Source organism: Neospora caninum, chromosome II (assembly GCF_000208865.1).
Source record: "Neospora caninum Liverpool complete genome, chromosome II".
Lineage (NCBI taxonomy): Eukaryota > Apicomplexa > Conoidasida > Eucoccidiorida > Sarcocystidae > Neospora > Neospora caninum.
Window position 1 is genome coordinate 1,769,232 of NC_018387.1, and position 21,667 is coordinate 1,790,898.

General features: G+C 53.0%; 2 protein-coding genes across 2 annotated transcripts; one reads left to right on the forward strand and one right to left on the reverse strand.

Annotated features, from left to right (window-relative positions):
* Positions 1 to 694: 694 nt before the first annotated feature.
* NCLIV_006500 (conserved hypothetical protein) lies at positions 695 to 13,147 on the forward strand (the record flags this gene model as incomplete). Its single annotated transcript, XM_003880160.1, has 15 exons — positions 695 to 1,540; positions 2,181 to 2,306; positions 3,579 to 3,802; positions 5,106 to 5,414; positions 6,141 to 6,272; positions 6,496 to 6,715; positions 7,372 to 7,580; positions 8,271 to 8,403; positions 8,756 to 9,078; positions 9,423 to 10,449; positions 10,934 to 11,087; positions 11,337 to 11,397; positions 11,856 to 11,967; positions 12,295 to 12,525; positions 13,040 to 13,147. The coding sequence occupies 15 exons, from the start codon at positions 695 to 697 to the stop codon at positions 13,145 to 13,147; spliced, it is 4,215 nt and encodes a 1,404-aa protein (XP_003880209.1).
* A 935-nt stretch (positions 13,148 to 14,082) lies between these two features.
* NCLIV_006510 (putative TCP-1/cpn60 family chaperonin) lies at positions 14,083 to 20,751 on the reverse strand (the record flags this gene model as incomplete). The annotated part of the gene is made up of 11 exons (XM_003880161.1): positions 14,083 to 14,300; positions 14,866 to 15,043; positions 15,262 to 15,473; positions 15,995 to 16,135; positions 16,765 to 16,867; positions 17,390 to 17,641; positions 18,045 to 18,129; positions 18,565 to 18,617; positions 19,305 to 19,573; positions 19,930 to 20,044; positions 20,737 to 20,751. The coding sequence occupies 11 exons, from the start codon at positions 20,749 to 20,751 to the stop codon at positions 14,083 to 14,085; spliced, it is 1,641 nt and encodes a 546-aa protein (XP_003880210.1).
* Between the last annotated feature and the right edge of the window lie 916 nt (positions 20,752 to 21,667).

Here is a 21,667-nt window from a genome sequence, read left to right on the forward strand (position 1 = left end):
TGCCGCTCTGCTGAACTAGAAAGGAATCCATTTAACTGTCACAAGAGACAGCTTGCCTGCGACGAATTGCCTTCGGTTTTATGTCCCGCCTCCTCCGCAATCGTAGGAATATATTTTTCCTGTACCGACATAGCGTACAGATGCATGTGTAGTTGTATAGACTTTTTTCTGTCCACGTGGAGCTCACGAGTTCTGTACGCTCTTCTCTGCGTGTACATTTTACTGTCTTTGCATTCAACTCTCTCTACCTGTTATCGACGTCCAGATCTCTCCCTGTTTCTGTTTTTCTAAGGGAGGATCATGCATGGCTAGAACGTCTGAGTCTGTGTGCTCACAAAGCCGGCGAACCACGTGTGCCATTCTCGCCTCCGTTTCAGAGAAAAGCATTTTCCCGCTAAAAACAAACAGGCACGCGAAACTCGCCAAGGAACGCCAGAACTTCTCGTTGTTATCGCCATGGTGTTTACTAGGAGCGGTTTCGAGCCCCTGTTTTGTGGCGAGTACGGGTTAAACCCGAGGTAGCGCTTTTACACGGAGTGGATCAGCCGCAGGAAACGTTCTCCGCGTCAAGCGAAAGAAGCCAGCAGGAACCGGCCGAGGAAGGCCCCCCTGGTACCTCTTCGTCTCTCCTGGAGCCGAGCAAAGGAGAAGTCTCGGGGGTTCCAAAAAACTCAGAGAGGAAATTCAGTCGAACATGGAGGCCGCCAGGCACGGTGAGGCTCTCTCAGGCTCCGGAACTCTGCAGGATGGCGAATGGGGAAGAGGCGGCGCGGAGACTCTGGCGCTTAAACCATCCTCGGCAACTGACAGGCAGATCACCCACGAGTCGCCAGTTCACTTCTCTGTCTTTTTGTCTCGGCCTTTTCGTCCCACCTGCGAGCGAACGGGAGGAAAAACCACCTGTCCACCCAGCGCGTCGCCGACGCCGAGGGAGACAGGCTTGAGTGGCCAAAGTCGAAGGGAAGGCGATACATCGAGCAGAACGGCCGTGGACGAAGGCAGACATGTTTCTTGCACTCGTACCTCGCCTTTGAATCTGTCGCCTGCATGCGCCTCCATGGGCATTCCCTCTGCGTCATCCTACGGCGTTCCAGATAAGCGCATCGGCCGGGAGGCGTCGAGAGCCGAAGTGTCTCCGGGGAACGGGCCCGCGCAAAGACAGCAAGGGCCAGGACTGTCTCCGCGCGCTTTTGCCGCCGTCTCGGCGCTCAACGCGTCAGCAGACGCGGCCGGGTCTCGCCCGCGTTCCGCCGCCTCGCACGGGGCGCCTTCCAAACAGGCGCGCCCTGTCTCTGCACCGGCGCCTTGGGCTCCAGTCGGCTCTGCGGCGTGGGACTCTCCGGGGAAAGTGCGCTTCCGAGTACCGAAGGCGGGGTCGCAGAAGAGGCAAGGATTTGCGCAGTCTTGGCGCCTAACGAACCATGGAACCGAGACGCAAAAGTCGCCTCCCTGCTCGCCTCTCGACATGGGTTCTCAGGGAAGAAGACCGAGCAGCGGCCTGCGTGGAGAAAGTCACCTTCCTGAAGCGCAGCAAAGGGAGGTCAGACACACATCCGGGAGGTCTTCGCTTCCCCGTCCCCTTTCAGCCATCTGGATAGAATCTATCTCTACCTAGAGACACCCACGAGGTTCTGTATATGTCTTGAGATATGGTCTACTTCTGAATCTGTCTCCCCTCGCCGACCGACGATCTCCACCTCTGTCTTGATCTGTGCTGGTCTGCGTTTCTCAGCACCTACCCTTCTTGGCATCTCTCCTTTCCTCCCTCCCATCCACATCTCTTTCCGCCTCCCGCCTCTTTTTCACCTCTCAGCCGTTCCCTAAGGACAGCCCAGTGTTGCCGTTCTACGAACTGCCGCATGTTCAGCTGCTTTCACCCGTGTCTCTCTCTCCAAGTGTTTTTGCTCCCTGGAGATGTCTGTGTCCTTCTGGAACAAGAAGAATGGGCCCCTCTCGTTTCACCCAGCAGCGTCGACTCTTTAGATCCCTGCCGTTCTTTTTGCATGGCCACGTTGCTGTTTTTCCGAACGAAAACAGAGACGGGGAAATTGAGAGGCGAACGGCAAACGGGCGCCGCCGCGAGTTCTGTGCCTTCCGTGCCTGTGTCGCTCCTGCGCTTCTCTCTTTCTGCCACGTTCAGGCGGCCTTTTTGTCTCCTGCGGTCTCTTGTGTCCCTGCAGCTTCACGCCGACCTGCGACGGCTCCTTGTGGGGAAGGCACGGGAAGACTTGGAAGGCCCTCAGCACTGCGGACGCCTTAAGCCCCTGGAGGAGGCGTTGCTGCTTCACAAACTCGCGTTGTCTCGGGTAAGACGCAGAGACGAGGAGGAAAGAGAATGCGAGGAGGGCCCCTCTGCCGAGACGAGATTGGGGGGAGACCGAGACAAGCAGTCCAAAGACGCGCTAGATTCCAAGATACGACGGGGGGACGAAGGAGCGTTCCCGCCTTCACTCGTTCTGCCTCTGCTTGTTTCCCCAAGACTGCTTCACTTTTTAACGCCGCCAGCCCTCTCGCCGTGTTTTGCTCTCAGCTTCGGCCGCTAAAGAGCCTGGTCAAGGAGTTGGATGCCACCTTCGAGATGCTGTCTTTGCACTTGCAAAACGATCCGTCTGTTCTCTTGTCCCTCCCTCTCTCTCCGCTGTCTCCTCGCCCACAATCTGGTCCCTCTCGTATCTCAGTTCAGCCTTGTTCCTCCTTTCCTTCGTTTGCTTCCTCTCCTACCTCTCCGTCTTCCGCTGCTTCGCCAGCTACTTCTCCCCCTGACCGCTCGGCCGTATCGACAGGTCACGAACACGTGCCCGCTCTGCCGCTCCAGGGCCTTCGCTCTCCGGAAAAACATATTGTCCCTGAGCACGGGGCTCAACTCTCCAAGCCGGCGTCTTCTTCGCCTCTTCAGCATCAAAGAGAAGCGCCAGGGGGAGACCCAAAACACTCAGAGAAAACAAACTTCCTAGAGCGTGGTCCACAGACCGATCACACTCATTCACCGCGAGTCCTGGCCCAGCTCCAGGAAGAGCGTCTGAGAAGAGAAGAAAGACAGGCAAAAGAAAAGGAAGACGAACTGCAACAAAAATGCCAAGAAGTGAGCACACCAGGAAAGATCCACCTCAACCCCTCTTGTCGTTCCCTATATCAACGATTCTAATATGCACATAGAGACGTACATAGGCAACACACTGTACATGTGTATATGCGTACTTCCATGCAATCGAACAGAACGCATGAACTACGACCAAACGATACCGGCACGGAGAAAACACGAGCGTCAAAATAGGAGAGACAGGGATTCTTTGCCTCCGAAAACGCGGGGAAAGGAACCCACCACTATGGCCAACTGCACACCCTGCAGCCAGACGCCAGCTCCGGAGGAAAATCCGCACTGGACGCGCGCGTATTTTCTGCATTCCTAGGAACGCAGGCCTTCGTGAAAGGCGTGTACATATCGACGACCGCTGAGATTCTCAACTGTACGCCGCACGGCCTTTCCATTCCCCGTTTCCCTCTCCATGAAAAGGGAGGTGTATCGGAGGAGACGGTTTAACAAGCCTGGTCTCTCGCTTTCGTGCCTGCGTCTCCAGAGCCTCGCGTTTCTGAATCAACTGAAAGAGAAACTGCGCCGGCAGACAGAGGACGCAGACCCTGTGGGGGCTTTCTTCGCTCCCCTGCGTCGCGTCCGCGAACACAAAAATCGCGCCTCTGCTCCCCCGTCGCCTGCAACCTTTCCCGCACCGCCCTTTGCAGTTTGCAGCGGGGAGACGGGGCTCTCGCCTCCCGTTTTGTGGTTGAAACATTCGCTTTTCCGGTACGTGAGACGCGCGTTTCAGAAAGAGAGCTTCGTTTCTCTCGTCACATCTGCGGAGCGGAAGGGACGGAAAGCACAGCGCCCGTCTGCTCTCCAAGTCACTGGTTGCAAATGCATTTAGAGAAACGCGTAGGCATCCCCTTAGTTGTATTCACAAATGTATATCTTAGTATGTTCCGGAATGTGTATGGGCATAACAGCATACTCAAAACTCTGTACACCCATGCGTACAAACACGAATGTGTGTATCAACATCTCTGTTGATTTCCTTGGGTATGTATTAGATCGCAAGACTGAGTACGTGCGTGATTGCTTTTGCCTGCTTGGGAAGGGAAGCATTTACGTACCGTCGAACAAAGGTCGAGTTCTCCATCGACACTTCTGTACATGCACGCCTCCACGTATGCAGAGAAGACATAAAGGCGTAAACGGTTGCTTTCACGATGGAGACTTCCACATCACGCTCTGACACATTCGCCCGTCAAAATGGAAGACACACTCGGTGCTCCTTTCTTGGGGCTCATACTATTTCTGTTTCCTCTCATGCTCGAGAGATCCGCGTTTTCTGTCTCGGTCCCTCGTCTTTCCGCATGGGCAAGCGCCACCCTCCGCCTTGTCCTTCCCTGCTCTGCTGCGCTCTGGTTCAAACCCAGGAAGCCTGGCCTTTCTCGAAACTCTCTGTGGAACTTTGAAAACCTCTGTGGCGCATCTGGATTTCAACGAGCTGGCGGCATGTTGAACACGCATCCTTTTTCCGCCGATTCAATCCACGAGACTTGGCGAATACGGCAGTTGGTTTGGGTTTTTTTGTGTCAGCACAGTGCCGCGTTTCTCCCGAAAGCTTTCGAACTGCCAAGTTGTCTTTGCAAACACGAAGAAACGGTCCCTTGGTGCCTTCTTGCTGTGTGCGTTTGCGTAGCGACCTCTGGCAACTGGCCGATAAAACTCGGGGACGGTTTCTCACTCTTTCCCACCCTCTCAGCAGCCCGCATTTGCCGGGCCTTCGTTCTCGGCAAATCCTGCTCTGCAAAGAGACAGAAAAGTTCTGTTTGACGCACGGCATTCGATCCGGAAAAAACGCCCAAAGAGCTTCTCCCGCCGTCTCACGTCCCGGCGACGCGCTCCCGAACCCTGTACAACAGATACGTGGTTCGTTGCGGCCTCTTTCTGCACTGGCTGCAATGCCTCGAGGTGAAACAACAGATGCAGCTGAGAACTCTCGCCGAAACCGTTTCCTCCCTCAGGTTCCCGTTTCGGCTGCGCTGTCCACCGGGCGCTCGCAACAGCTGTCGCACGTCCCCAGTCTCTGCGGAGACACCGGGGGGCTGTCGAGACGCTTGGAAACGGTGGCTGTGAAGCGGTCGGTTTCGCTCGAGCAGAGCGAGGAACACCCTGACAAGAAGGGGAGGAAGCGCGACGATGCGGAGCATCTGAAAAAGACAGGGGAAGGCGAGCACGCGACAAAGGCAGACATGGAGAGGAGCCTCCGGCAAACCCAGGCAGAAATCGCATCGCGCCTGAAGGAAAACCACCCCCACGACCCCGACATCGACACCGTCCTCCTGAACTTCCAGGAACTGAGGCCGGACGCCGTGGCGGAAGACTTTTTGCGGTACGGTGAGCGCAAAGAAGAAACAGGAGACGGGGGGGGTGGCGCCGCACAGCAACGGGGGAGTAAAAGAGGGAGAAGAAGCTATATATATATATATATGAAGCTGGGGGGAGAAGAGAAAGCCATACAGAAACCAGCAAGCGAGAAGCGGAAGATATATGCAGTCCACAACAGAGACAATTGCACCAGGTACATGGGATACAAGTGCGAACATGTGCAACGGCACTGTCGAGCACAGCCACAGTAGAGAAGAGTAGAGAAGGGAGAGGCGAAAGGACAACAGAGGAAAGGGAAAACCGCTGACGCACAAGGAAGAGAAAATGTCGGATACAACGGGTCTAAACCTAAAAGAGAGGTGGAGAGACATGCAGCAGCCCATAAAAACAGCGTCCTGCTTACATGTTGCTCACTTTTTTCTAATCCTCTTCTCCTTTCCCAAATAGTCTGTGTGTTTGCTTCTTCGCTTGCTGCCGATTCGTCTTCGTCTCTTCCGTACCGCAACCCTCTTCGCTCTCTTTCTTTCCTTCTCGCTTTCTTTCTCTCTCTTTCTTTTCTCTCTCTTTCTTTTCTCTCTCTTTCTTTCTTTCTCGCTTTCTTTCTCTCTTTCTCTTTCTCTCTCTCTTTCTTCCAAATTTCCATCTCTAGCGCCCTTCTTGCGGCCCCTCGCTGCGGCTCTTGTTTGTTTTCGCCAGTCTCCTCTCTCCTTGGGCGTTTTCTGTTTTGCAGAGACGTCCGCCTGGCTCTCCGGCACCTTCTCTCCACATCGCGACGAGAAGACGTCTGGGCCGTCGTCGCCTTGGAGACTCTCGTGAAAGGCCTTGTCCTAACGCTGGATCGGGAGATTGTAGCTCACCAGAAGTAGGTTTTCATCTCTCTCTTCCCGGCTAGGACACGCGAGCCGCAGAGCACTAGAGAGGAGAGACTCGCAGAGTGGAAAGCCGGACCCAGCGGAAGCAGGAACACCGCGCAACACAGTCCTGCGTGTGTTTGAACATATATTTGCTGGGTTTTTCGGCGATCTGCCCCCGAGCAGAAGGAAACGTCTCTTCGCTCTGCTCCGGATCGTTTCTCCTTTTGCCAGCTACATGAGTCAACTGGAGCACCTCGTTGTCTCGCACCGAAGTCGAGAAGCCGAGCTGCTGTCTGTACAGATGAGAAACCAGGAGCTCCAGTGTCTCGTCGATTCTGTCAAGCGCCTGAAGCAGGAAGAAGACGCAAAACACGAACAGGAAAAACATGCTCTTCGACACCAAATTCAAAAGTTGGTCACCGAAATCGACCGCCTCACTCCGAACGAGGAAGTGAGAAACTTCCTCTTGTCCTTCTTCCTGCTTTGCTGGTTTTGCTTCTCTGGGCCTCTCTCTGCCGCTGTCTCCGGCACTTTCGATCTCTTTCTCTGGCGGATTCATCCGCGCTCCTTCTGCCCAAACCTTTGCTCGAAAGCGGTGCGGGCAGAGCAGTTGGAGGAGGTCGGGTTCTTTCAGGTGTCGCATTTCCACGCTTCTCCGATCTCTCGCCTTTCTCCCGCTTCGTTTTCTGGCTTCTTCGAGTGAAGCGGTTGAGGCTGTCCACCAGTTTCCAAATAAACTACAGACTGTTACCTCTTCATATCTTCCTAACGGATTGGTTCCATGCTTACACTAAGCCAAACAGTGTTAAAGACTGCAGCTTACAGCTAAAGGACATGTTAGAATGGGGCGCGTGTAAAGTAGTCTTAAAAAAAAGTAGTCTTAAAAACACCTCTGATCACGCAACAGAGAGACCAGGAGCCCCGCGGGACAGAGGCCGTTGTGGATGGGGTTGCGTTTACCGCCGGGGAAGACGCGAATCTCAGAAAATAAACCTAGCTTCATTTAAGGGGTGACACATACACTATATCACACCTCCTGTTGAAGAGAGAAAAGGGATAGCCTTCTGCTCTTGCATTGGGATGTGTGCGCCGTCGGGTCTCCGCTAGGTCGTGGAGAAAACGAGGGACTTGATGACGGAAGTCGAGAACGCTCTGGAAACGCACAGCTCGGAGTGCATGCACCAACAAGGGCTCTTGGAAGGCCTGACGAAAACGCTGTCCTCACTGGTCGTCGGAAAAGGCGAAACTGTTTCGTCTCTGCGAGACAAGAAGGCAGGCCGCGTCGTCGAGCTCGCGAATGGGGAACTCGAATTTCGGTAAGGATCCAGAGAACCACAAGAGGGAGACGCCGAGACGCGAAGAAAGAACCGGTAACAAGGGGGAAAGCTGAGGAACGAAGTTGCCCACGAAAGAGGCTTAAGCAGAACTGTGGCAACAAACCTTTCGGTCCGAGGAGACTCGCACCAAGAGTTGACGATTGGAACGCGAGTGTGCCTAACCAAGAAGGGCAGGGAGAGGGGAAATCTAGAGAAAAGAGAGACAGAGGAGACAGCTGGAACCATCCCGCGAAAAGAAAGGAAAAGGAAAAGAATAGGGACAGAGTGCCTGGTGACTCATTGCTTTTTGGAGAGAGACACACGGACGAAACCCGAGTTCGTTCTTCCAGAGGTTCCAGATGAGGAAGGCAGAATCGTCAACAACCCGGGAGAACCGAAATATATGAAGCTGCTTTAATCTGTCATCCGCCACGGAGACAATGCCAAAGACTCGCTTCTCGAGGCATCTCTCTCTCGAAGTTTGCACGCTTCTTGGTTTCTAAAGCAGAGGTACCAGGTGCCTGTGTCTCGGTGCGTACGGAGGCGTCAGAGCTCGATTGGTCGGTCAGAAAAACCACGCGAAAAAAGAATGTTTTGCGAGACGGATTTGGGGCACAGTGCGTCGCCAGAGTCTCCTCGTTTCCCAGGATTTCCACGTGCTTTAGCACCGCCTTCTTGGCCTGCTTCCAGGACATGTGATGTGCAAGAAGCATCTGCATCGGTCCGAGAGGAAGACCTCGGATATCCCGATCCCTCGACACCCGTCAAACTTCGGTGGAAGTACTTGCGGCGCCTCCTGTTAAAGTACCGCGCAGTAGATCAAGTAGGCGAGAGAAAGGTTGACTCGGGCGAATCCGAGACAAGGAAGCAAAGCGGACTCGCGAAGGGGACAGACCCTGTGAAGCCACGAGACGCAAAGATTAACCACGCTTAGAAGGCGACAGCTCAAAAGGGTGGTCAACCGCTGGAAGGTCACACGCTCGGGCGAAAGACAAAAAGTCTCGGAAACTTGAACACCGAAGAGAAGCCCAGGAAACACAAAGAATGCGGCAGCGGCCGTCTTCTTCCCGTTTCCTCGCGCCTTTCTGTGCTTGTTCGTTTCTGCTTTCATCCTTCTTGCTATTTCGGTCTCCCACTCTCTGCATGTGCTGTGTGTTGGCGGACTCGCCTGCCAGGCTCCGCTGGGACTACCCGACCTTCTGGTCCACATTGAGAGGATCTACGATTTCAAAACTGCTCAAGATCTCGCCGCCTCTCCCGCCTCTTCAGCGGCGCATGCGTCTCCAGTCGCTGGCGCACGCGAAAGCAAAGGCTGCCCATATCCTCGCCCTCGGCTCTCGTTGGTAGACGCCTGGGTTGAGTTCGAAACCGAGGAATTCGGTTTGGTTTCCCAGGCCGAAAAGAAAATCGTCCGTCTCCTTTCTGCAATCAACAAACTGATACACCAAGCCGGCGGCGCCACAGACAGCCTGCCGACAGAAATCCAATTGTTTGCCCGGTAAAAACCTAAAGATGGACACAGAGAAACACACACACATCTATGCAGTTATACATGGATGAATACATGAATATATATATATATATATATATACATATATACATATATATTTGTGTATGCAAATGCTGCAAGAGCTGGTGGAGCCGTCAATCCCCCCCCCCCCACACACACACACACATAAGTGCGCGCATTCTAGTGATACATACATATATATTGGATGTGCTCAGTTGTTGTCGCCATATATCCTGTTGAGAAAGGCAGGTTCGTTCGCCTCTGCAGTGGCCGTCTCTTTCGCCCGTTTTCTTATTCTCCTTCGCGTGTGTCTCTTGTTCCTCTCTGTCCAGATTTTTAGGTTTTTGCGAGCTGTCGTCTTACTATCCGCTTCCCGTTCTCAGCGTCTTTCTGTTTGTTCGTCAGCAGTGCAGTCGTTGGAGGAAAGAGAAACTTAATTCCGTTTCCCTTCTTCTTCGCTCTCGCCAGCAGAGAAGAGAAAGAAGCAAGCAAGTGGAACGTCAGCAGCACAAACTCCTGCAGGAAGTGATGAAAGAGAAACGCCTCGAGATTGCCCGCGGAAAGCCGCCGCTGGCGGACAGCAGAGTTCCTCCAGGTGTCTCTTCTCCCATGAAAGAAGAAATCGACAACCTCTTTGGACAATCGCTTCTCTCACGGTCTAAGCCGATAGACAGGCCTTCCTCTCAACCGTCCTTTCTTTCTCCCCCTACTGCCTCTCTACAGAAAACGTCTTCCTTTTCTTCCTCATCATCTGCTTCTTCATCGTCTTCTTCCTCTTCATTCTCTTCTTCGTCTTTGTCTCCGTTTCCTCTTGATCGTTCTTCTGGAGTGGAAGCGGCCGCTGGGAAGTCTGTGGCGGGGCTGGATGCTGGGCACCAAGAAGAGAGAGAGGACGGCGAGGAAGAAGATCTGATTCCGCCGCCGCACCTCGTCTCCGCCTCTGTGGGTTTTGCCGCTGCAGTCGAGGGCCTTCGGGGCCTTCCTACACCCCGGTGGGACTGTCTGCTCGAAGCCTTGGGGACTCAGATCGTCTTCTGGTCGCCTCGGTCTTCCGCTTGCCCGGAGCCTGCCGGGGAGCAACGCGAGAGACCCGAAGCGCATGAAACGGCAGGCGAGGCAGGCGACGAGAACGCAGCGCGCCGGCTCGAGGGCCGACGAGGCTTTCAGGCCGAGCGAGAAGCGAGCGCGTCGCGCGAGAGGAAGGAGAAGTTGCTTCGCGTTTTCCTCAGAGAAAAGTTCGTCGTGGAGTTCCCGGGGGCTCTGGAGCAAAAGCGGAAAGAGGCGAAACTGCGGAGGAAGCAGAGTGCGCCCGAGGAGGCGCAAGTCGCCCTTGAGCTGTCGCATGCCGAAGTGGAGATGGTAGGCGACGACACAGAGAGGACAGGAGGCGCGGGAAAGGAGAGAGGGAAACTGGAAAAAACAGGTTTAGGGTTACATCTCCAAACAGGCGAAAAGGGTTCGAGGCGAACCCCGAGCAGAAGCGGCCAGGACCACGTGGCGCCACGCGAGATCCCAACCCGCCAGCAACCGCGAGAAGAGAAGGACAGTCGAGAGAAAGTTGAAAAAAGGGAAGGACGCAAAGAGGACGACGAGCCCGCAGAAGAGCCATCAGCAAGAACAGCCACGACGCGCTGCGTGTTGGGCAAGTCTGGTGAACGAAAACAAAGTCGCGAAACGCCGGCAACACAGAGACACTTCTGGAGATGTAGGGTCATCTCTCTTCTCTCTCAAAGTGTCTTGTGGAGCCTTTGTGTTCCTGTGGAGGAAACCGGTCATTCTCTGCCGCGCGTTTTTCGAGTCCTCCAAAAAGACGTGTGTCCGCACTGTGTGCGTTTGAGATCAGGTGCTTGCTCGATCCGGCTTACTCCTGTCGAAGGAGGTTTGGAGAAGCCTGCTAGATCCAGTTTCGGAGGGAAGTGTGACGTTTGGCGACTGCATTCTCGCCCCCGCGAACAAAGGCGGGGATTCGGCCAAGCTGCGCGGCCTGCTCGATGACGGTAAGCGGCGAACAGCGTCAACGAGCGGGAAGAGAAGGGGAACAATGGAGATTGAGATAGAACGCGAAAGAGAAAGACTTCCCAAGCCCGCACACACACGAGATAGAGACGCCGAGACGCCGAGAGGCTTCGTGTTTGTCGCGAAGAGTTGCGAGAATAACAAGAGAGAGAAATCCCGGGCGCTTGGCCGTCTATCGCGCGTAGACCCGCGCCGTGCTTTTACTTGCAAATGCGCTGTCGGTTTCTCAGCTTACCTCCCTGTAACGGCGGTGTTGAAGACAGTCGTGGAGACCTACGTGGCACAGTTCCAGTGAGAGAACAAAGCAGCGGAAGACGATGAGATGAGAAAAGAATAGAGAGAGGAGAGAGGAGGGAGGGGAGAGAAGAAGAGATGAGTGAAAAACGCTATGAGTAGAGAGGCTTCAAGAAAGGAAAAAGAGAGGAAGAGGGAAAGAAGGAGGGGACGTGGGTTGTACCACCCCACTCCGAGGAAAGTGAAAGTTACCGGCAAAAGAGAAAAACAGAACTGAGCACCCAAATCGGTTCCGCGAGCATGCCTATGCCTCTCTTTGTTTTTGCAGCGAGAGAAACTACTACTCAGATGCTAGTATGATCAGTACCATCGTACTGGGAGTGATACGCTCTGAGATAGGATTATTTATAAGCTTTTTCTGGGGAGTGTTTTGCATCTTCTCTGTCCTGTTCCATGTCTGGCGTTGTTGATTTCTTTTCTGTCGTGTTCGTCTCCTCCGTTTCCTTCCTACGCAGAGAGAGCATGGCAACTCCGATGAGCAGGTTTCGAGCAGCCATTGCTGCCAAAGGCAGTTCGATTTTCTCGCGTGCGGAATTTCGCCAGGTTCTCAAAACGATCGATGCCGGTGTAAGCGTTTCTTCCACGAGGCGCTGTTTCTCTGACTCGCGTTTCTCGCTTGCCTCTCGGATACACCCGCCACTGTTTCTGCCACGCCCCTCCCGAAACCCCCACGATGCCGTAGACTCAAGCCCTGTCGCGTTCCCTTTAAATCCGTCGATGGAACACTCCAGCTGTCTCTGGTAGGTCCGAGCTTCTCTGTGCCAAGATCTCGCGATCGCATCGTGGGGGTGTCTTGCTCCGCGTCTCCCTTTGCTGGGGGATCTGTCGCGACTTTTTCCTCTAGCTTTTCGAGGCTCGAAACGTCCTTCGCGGCGACTTTCCGTTTGCCTCCAGGTGTCGACAGAAGCTTCGAACGCGCTGTTCAACGAGTGCCAGAAGTTGCGCCGCGCATGCACCGTCGACTCGCAGGCTGCGAGTTTGGTTTCGAGCGACTTCCTGGATTTCTGCCAAGACGCGATCCCCGAGCCTGTCTTCTACGCGGGGGCCTTCGCGCAGGGACACTTTTTCGCGCCGTCCCGCGCTGCCACGGCCCTCGCGCCGGTAAACCTCATGAGCGTCAGAGAGGTGAGGCACATCGAGAAGAGCCTAAAGGGGAAGCTCGAAAACCTCGCCGAACGCGATGGCTTTCCGATTCGGCCCATACCCGCCCCGTGCACAAGACACGCGGTCGCCCGCTCCACGTGCCGAGAAAGGACGACAGAAATGACCCAGATTAGCTCTTTTCTCGTGCCTGGTGATCAAGGGGTTCTATCTCCACGAAAGAGGAATCACATATGGCCTAGCGACTCTAACGCAGAACGCGGGTCCAGAAAAAACAACGTTCAAGACTTGAAAAACGAATCGTCCCCGATAAATGTGGAAAGTGAAATACCCGCCGCTTTCAGATGTGGACTGTGCTGTTCCCATTTCCCCTGTGGAAAATTCTCTCGCTCGCACATCCTCGAGTACTTGGCGCCTGTGAATCTCTAGAGATGTTGCAAACACGGCATCGGATTTCGGAAACGAAAAGCAAAGAATGCCAACAACGGCGGTTCCTGATGCGCGTCCTCTCCCTCGCTGTTCTCCGTCTCGTTTCCAGGACATTCCGGCCCCAGCGAAGAAGCGAAGGCGCGGAGGGAAGAGCGCAGGCTCGGGCCCTCGGCCAGTTACCGCAGGGAAGTCGAGGAGCGCTCTCGCGCGAAGTTGAGTTTCGAAAAAGTCTGCTTTCTTTGCAGTTTCCTAAAAGTGTCGCTCGAACAGAAAGCGACAGGGGCAACGCCTCCGTTTTGCGTGGGACGTCTTCGCGCTGTTCGCCCCGCGTTCCCCAGCTCGTTCCTGTCGCTTTGCTTTTTGTTTGATGGAAACGTTCGTCTCTACTCTCGACTGTGTGCGCAAACGCGCACAAAGGACACTGTGGCGAAACGTGTGCTGGAGCGGGAAGAACCTTTTCTCGCCATGTTCCTGAAGCACGTTTGCACAGACACTCGCCTGCAGCTCTTCATCTGGTGTGGTGTGTCGAAAAAAAAGGGCTGCCTCGGGCTGCCGTTGTTCTGCGTCGAAGATGCGCTCAAGGCACGTCCTTGTCTCCCGCGCCTAGAGGCCAAAAGGCGCAGAAGAGACCAACGAAGAGCGAGAGGAGAGGGGGGGGGGGAATTGCGAGAAGAGGAAAAGATGATTTCGACAAAAAGAAAGAAGTGAAAATGCGAAAACGAGGTTCGACTCAGCGATGCAAACGCGAGACTGTTGTCAAGAGGAAAAAAAGATCTGTGTTCCACACAGAAGCACATTTCATGCAGACTGACGCAGGAACGAGAAAAGACAAAAGAAAGAAAAGAAAAAGAATTCAAACCAAGATCCAGGGAAACACTTCCCAGAGAAACTCTCCTCCATCCCTTTCCTCACACTCAAAAGAGCGCCCAACCCTTGTCCAACACCGACTCGCCAAAATATGCCTCTACACACCTAGATGCATATAGATACAAATATATATATATATATATATATATATATATATATGACCATGTGTAAAGATGCGGGGGTCATGGCATGCGTGTGGGGTAGGCTCCATGATGTGTGCACGGTTTGTCCCTTTGCGGAATTCTGGCGCCAGCGTGTTTTGCGTCTATTGAGTGGGCGCCGGAATTATCTTCTTCTCGGAGGCATGCGCATTTGGGGACCTCCGCGTTTGTCATTTGGACTCGGTTGTTTGATCGTTTCATCGACGGAGAGGATGATGCAAGTTGCCTCTGTAGCGGCAGCGAGGGCGTTTTCCTTCACGAGCGCAGGTTCCCAGATGAATTCTTTCATCGCATCGCACACGCCGCCGTTCATGCAGTCGACGCCGAACCACTGCGTCTCGCCTGAGGCAACAAAGAACGAAAACGAATACACTCCTTTTTCGCCGAAAACCCCGGAACAGCTCTCACAGAGAAAGCGAGGGGGACGCACCCGCGCGCCGAAGTAGAAACGTGGAAAAACACACGGAAGAGGAGTGCCGAGAGCCACGAGAGGAAACGCGCGATTTTGCTCAACATACAGGTGTATGGCTGAGCATCGCAGCGTCGCCTGGTCGACGCGAAACGCCTCCAACACTCCCTCTGTCACATCCGGCTTTTAACCTAGCACTGGACCCCACGGTTTCACTCGATCGTCCAGGGGCGGAAGCTTCCATCTACTTTATGATTCCAGACTGGTTCAGTTCTTCAAAGTTTCGACACCCACGTTCTTTGATGACGACTTACACCACCCCAGTGGACGGACTAAGCGAAAAGCAAGATGGATTTCAACAGAATGGTTTGCCGCCTTGGGCCCGCAAGGAAACGCAGTCGCTTCCTTCAACTCTTTCAGGAGTGCATGCGTTGAGTCATCAAAGTTGCGACTCGAAAGACGAAGGCCTTTTCTGTCCCGAGGTTGTGCACCACCTACCTTTTCCTTGCGCATGCTTGTGGCGCAGTTTGTTCAAGATGTCCGTGGCGTCAAACCCGGCGTTTGTCGCGAGGGCTCGGGGAATGCATTCCAAAGCGCGCGCGAACGCGCGGATGACGAGCTGCTGTTTGCCCGAGATGCCTTGGCTCACGTCGCGAATGTACTTGGACAATTCCATCTGAACGACCGGCGAACAGACGAATCCACAACGTGCCAGATGCACAAAAAAGGGGATGCGATAATACATTTGCACGACAGAGAAAAGGATTTGTGCACGAGAGACGTCAACAGTCGTCTCTCTTTATACACAGGTGCGTTGTATCCATTACGAAAGTATGTTTATGATGGTATGCATGTGTGTGTTATGTGTCTTCTGTGTTGAGGGCGTTTCCGTACCTCGATAGCTCCGCCGCCTCCCACGATGGTCTGCGTTTGCATCGCTCTTCTGACAATCATAACTGCGTCATTGAGAGAGCGGTCGGCCTCATCGAGGAACTGCGGCGCACCGCCTCTGAGGATGATCGTCGCAGACTGAGTTTGCGAGCAGTGCATGAACAAGTTGAAGCGTTCGCCGCCAATCTGTCGCTCCTCGAAGACGCCGCACATGCCTGAGAAGAAAACGCATGCCGAAGACGCGCGCAGATGCGAAAGGGAGAACCAGCTCATGCGAAAGAGAGAACAAACTCGCCAACCACGCCCTGAAGCGAGACGCGACGCTCACTTGAAATCGTCTTTGCAGAAAGACCGGAGCCGAAGAGGCAACAGGAAGAAACAGAGATGCTTTAAAAAGAGACGATGTTTTGTTCTCGGACACACGCGAAACGCGCACTCCGACCCACGATAAAAACTTCGCCCTTACCAAATATACACTCAAATCGAAAGAGACACTTGCACAGGAAGACCGAACACTACATGCATATATATGGAGGTGCGCACATATGACGATTTGTGTACAGAGACGAGGAAAGACAACGGTTTGAGGCAGGATTTGCAGTACGAATTCCGATTCGCGCGTAGGGGCTTCGGGACTAGCGAGGCGTGTGCAGCACTGTCTTCCTTTTCTGCAAATTCAGCGCGGCGCAGATCTCCGTTCTCGCCTTCTCTTTTCAAAACGCGAGACACGACCTACCAAGGACATCGGGAGTGACGTTGCTGACTGCAGTTTGAATTTTTGCTCCGGTCGCTCGCGCCGTGCGCTTCATGTCGCCCTCGTCGACGCGCCCCGCGCAGAAAATGTCGCGATCGGCAAAGTATTGAGTAGCCAAGTCTCCTGAAAAACACAGAAAGGCACCGGTCGAGGCGTGAGATTGTGTACTCTTGCCGTACCTTTAAACCCACACAAAAGATACAACCGCAGCCGTATATCGATATACCCAAGATACATTTATATACGTATATATGACTGTTGATGTATGTATATGAATAGTTGTGCATCGAGATGTATTTAGGTTTACGCGTATAAAAGATCATACGAGAGGTTCTGGGGCGTGTGCATTGGTGTACGCGGAGTGCACTTGACGTTGCTGGCTGGTCTTTTCTACGTGTCGTTTTTCAGATCTTTTAACGCGCGTTTGCCTGTGTGCAAGCGTTTCCACGGAGGAGTTTGTGCGTCTGCATAGAGCCGACTCATAAACTTCGTGAAGGTACTTTTCTCGTTTGGGCACGTTTGTACCAGGAAACCCGGACTATCGTTGTTACACTACTACATGGCGTTCAGTTGGTTCTACTTTCCACAACAGCTTAACCATGCTCTAACACAACCGAACTTGGATATTCAAGATCGAAATCAGTAGTCCAATTCGTTGTAGACACTCCTCAGAAAAAAGTAGTTTGCATCCGCCTAGGAATCCCATTGTATACTGTGTAACAGGGCGTCTAGCTTCAGGCACGCCTGCTCACCGATTGGTAGGCGAGAGAGAACCACCTGCGCTCCAGTCGCGGCGATGAGATCAAGCTTCTCGTAGATGATGTCCCATTCCGCATCGATGATTGCCTGGTATTCCTGTGGAGAGGGAAAGGCGCAAAGAAGCAAAGATTCCTTGAAGACTCGCGCACAGACTACTCAACCGTCCAGAATGCCACAAAGAGTGGACTTGCGAATCGCAAAGAACGTGCCGCGTTGTCGCGTTCCCCCTGCCACTGTCTCCCTCAAGGTTGTGACCTTGGGATTCTACCAAAAAGTAGCCTCCGGATTAACAACAAAATCAACCGAGGACTTAATGGCGGGTGCATTGTCCACCCTCGACCACTACCGAAAATTCCGAACAGATATTCTTTGAGTAACCAAAAAAGAGAACCCAATGGTACTAGGAAAAAGCGGAGATCGCGCGAATCCTTAGGAAAGCGACTTGGCTATAACAAATCGGATGAAGGAATCCCAAGATACCGTCCTTTGGGAGCTATCCGGCGTGTCTGAGAGAGAAACGCTTTCAAAAGTCACATCTTGCTGGACTTTTTTTCTAATTCTCGACGATGGCCGACTTTCGCCCTTTCGTTTTGGTGCCTGAGCAAAGTTTTTTCTCACATCAGGATTCTTGAGGCGGATCTCGGCGTTTTCCTTCTCGGCCTTCAATTCCAGCTCCAAGTTGAGCAGGAGAATCTTTGCGTTTTCGAATTTCTTCGGCTGCTGCTCGAAGCCTGCATAGGAGAAAGTCTTGGCGAAGGCAACGCCCTGGACGACGAAACTGTCTGTGTAGGAGCCTCCTGTGACCTTCTTCACGCCGATCATTTCCTTGTCGAGAGACTCGTCGAGCATCGAAACGGCGTCCACCACCATCTACGCAGACAGAACAGAGGAGAGGCAGAGGTTCGACGGATTCCAGGAAACAAGGGAAAGCAGACAAGAGAGAAAGAGAGAAAAAAAGAAAGAGAGACGTGAAGAAGGGAAAGAAGGAGACAAGAGAAAGAGAGAAAGATATGAAAAAGAGAGAGGGAGAGAGGGGCAGAAGAAGAGAGGCTGAGAGACAGATCAGAGAAAAAAGATGAAAGGAAGAGAGAGAAAAAGAGAGGTGAGAGAAATGGAGAGAGAAAGCGAGAACGCAGGGAAGAAAACCGGGGCGTTGGAGCTGAGAGCAAGAGATGCATGCGAGGGTGTGAGATTGAGGGTGAAGCAGGCACAAGGTCGACCGACGACACACATTTGGCTCTGCAGACACTGGAAAAAGCGAGAAAAAACTCACCTTGGCAAAGAAGTCCTTGTGGCCAGAAACCAGTTTCGAGTTCAACGTCGTTTGCGCACATCTCTCCAGCAGGGACCGTTTTTCGCTGTCGAGGCAAAAAACCACACGAAAATCACCAACCTCATCGACGGCAGAAAGCAGCTGAAGATTCGATACAGAAAACCACAAACCTTAAAAAACGACACACAGCTCGGCATAGACACGAACTTACCAAAATCAGACACGAGCATGTGACCCCGTGTTTGAAATTGCTGCTGTATATCCGGCGGGCGCATTCCTGACTACAACCATTTGTAGCTGTGTGTATTCAAACAGGCCTATAAATATATATGTATATATATATATATATATATATATATATGGTCTGTACATTAATGCCTGCAAATGGATGTGTAGATTCCTCTCTACACGCATATAAACCTATATCTATCGGTGTGTAGCATTGTTTAGATGTAGGCGTGCATCTGCATGTCCACATGCAGAGAAACACACGAGAAAATACCAACGTTTGGGAACGTACTCTGGAGGAGTGCTCGAAAGGTCAACCTTGAGCTCCCGAATCTTCTCGATCGCCTGAGAGTCGAATCATGCAAAAAAAAAATCAGGCATCCAAGAGAAAAGCACCAGGCATCGCTCGCGCACATCCGCACAGAAAACGTCGCTGAGGACTTGTCCCCTCGTCCTGGCATATACGCGGAACTCCGAAAAAGACAGACATGCAAATAATCACAAATACAAACACGCAAAAACGCGTAAAAAAAACCGTACACATCTATCCATATATCCACACATTCATGTATACATATATATATATGTATATATGTATGTATATATATATATATGCAGTTGCACGTTTTCAGTCTCTGCTCTGGCTGTTTGCCGAGGGACGTTTTCTGCATGCATTGCCCACGACCCACACGCGCAGAAATTGTCTGGGAGTTCCTCAGATTTCTCTGCATGCTTACGCCCCTTTGCAAAGCACACGGACCGTTCTCTCAAGGAAGTTTTTTGCTGTCTCCAGAACTTGGACACTAGAAAACACCTCATATCAACAGACAACCTCCCGACAGGAGCCTGTGCCTTTTCATCCACAGCTCTCGTTATCCACAGGTATACATGTAACCATCTGCAGAGAATTACATGCATTTGAACAGAACAAACTCGTCTCTCGAGAATCAATACATCTATATATATATATATACATATAGGCACATATATGTATATATATGTTACATATACATATTTATGCGAGGAGTTTACCAGTTGGCATGCAGTTCTGTAGCCGTTGATGAGGATTTGTGGAGCCATCCCACCCTCGATGAACGTTTTTGCAGCCTCAAGAAACTCGCCAGCGAGGAGAACGACGGAGGTTGTGCCGTCGCCGACTTCGTCGTCCTGGGCCTTGGCGATGTCGACCAGCAGCGAGGCCGCAGGGTGCACGACATTCAGGAGAGACACCACCGTCGCCCCGTCGTTGCTGATTGTTACGCCGTTCTCTGAGTGAATCAGCTTATCCATGCCGCGGGGACCTGCCAAGAAAGACAACCCAGACGTCCGGGAAAAACCAGATTCCAGGCATCCCCAGACACCAAGAACAACTCGGCGTGTTCACGGACAGCAATTTGCTGTGCTTGTAGACTTGCTCTTCCCTCGGTAGTCCGCCATTGGGGACACAGACCGCTACAGAGCGAGACGCGTTCGGTATCCACGAAAGCAACCGCCCTGTTTAACCAGAACAAAACGAATGCATTTACTATACATGTATGCTTGAAGTTCAACACGGGACTAGGACAATGCTACTCCACAGACGTGAGCACACATGTGAAGGTTTGTGCAGAACGAGAAAAGGAAGTAGGAGGAATGTGCTGGACTTTGTTTTTCTCACCGAGAGTAGAGCGAACGATGTCCGCGATGACCTGGCAGGCGTTGATGTTGCTGACAATCTGTCCGCGCCCCTGGGAGGTGTCCACGCCATCCTTCAAAAGGATGATTGGAGCGTTCTGACGAGCAGCAGAAAGGGGAAAACTCAGGCGTCAGTCCACCAGAACGCGCAGCGACTCGGGAACTATCACCCGAGGCTGAGTCGGAAGAAAGAAGAGAGTTTCGGGTGGAGGAACCGCGCAAAGGCGAGAGGGGAATAGAGAATGAGGAAAGAAGAAGGGGGGAGAAAGAGAGGAGAGACAAACGTGGGCGACAAGGTAGCGATTAGGAGGCAGACGCTCAAAAACTGGAGATCGGGGACGGGGAGAGGCGAGAGAGCGAGGACGACAGTGGACAAGAGAATCGAGGGACACAGAGATTGCACGGAGAACGGACCGGCTCGTCGCGCAGGAGCAACGAAGATGTGACACAAGAACAGGCAAAAACGCTGAGAGCCAAGACAAAGGAGAACACGGACAGGGCAGAAGAAGGCGTGGAGACCAAGGCAGGTTGACAGGAAGAGAACAACCAGTTCGCGGTCTCTCGGTTCTTACCATCAAAAACAGCACGTGCACACAAACACGGGCAAGGGAGGGGATCACGGAGAAGAGGGAGAGGAAGGGGAAAAAGACGAGGAAAAGAATGGGGAGACGAATCGAGAGACGGCGAGAAGGAAGGACGAGAGCGGAAAGAGTGTCGCGTCGTATCGACGAATGGCCGAGAGAAAGCTCGGCTTTTGAAGCGCTCAAACGGCCGAGAGAGGACAACTTACCAGAAGGTGACTCATGATGCCTGGTTGGTGAAAGATGGAAACGAGAGACGACAAAGACACGCTAGGCGGTGCGTGAGAGTGAATTCCAGACGCGAGAACTGTTTTCGCGTTTTATCTCTCTCTGATGCGAGCGGAAGACGGGGACAGTCTCTCGACCGGTGTCTCTGCGAGACGGAGAAATGGCGAGGGAAGAGCGTGTGGAAGAAGAGAGTGACAGAGAGAGAAGATGAAGTTGCGACGACCGGGGGAAAGGACGGAGAAGGGGAAAAAACAATACAATCACGGGACGCTGTCCCTCAGCACACAGCGACAACGAGACCAAGACGGACGTGGAGACGAAAAACCCTAGACGGGAAGAGGAAACAATCGAACGGAATTGCGTCTCGGGCAGAGTGTTTGTACGCTGGCACCGAATCCAAGCTTCTAGCTGTTTGAAAACCGTCTTCTTCTTGCTTTCTGGTCCGATGGAGAATACACACGTGGAAAAGGGGGTGACGTGTGTGTGTGTGTGTCTAGAGAGAGGGGAGAAAGCGTTTTCGACGCGAACTGCGCTCGGAGCAGAGAACAAGACACACTGTTTCTTTTTCGAACACGAAACGCCCGTTTCCTTCATCCCACTTTCGATGTTTGCCGCCGCCTCTTCCACTTTCAATCGCACCAAGCAGCGCACGCTTTTTTCTCCAGAGACACTCCCTCCTTTTCTCGACCGAGCACCTCCGACGGTCTCCCCTCACTCGCTCTCGAGATCGGGTCTTGCGCCCTCTTTTCTCGCCTCGCTTTTCGGCGAAAAAGAAGCTGCATGCACAACCGGCGCGGTGTCTCGATTTGTCGCGGTGTTGTCCTGTTGCTCGACCGGGCACAAAGTTCCTCGGCTTTTCATTTTTGACGAAGGAGATTTCTCTCCAGGTTGCTCTCTCCCCCATATCCACTT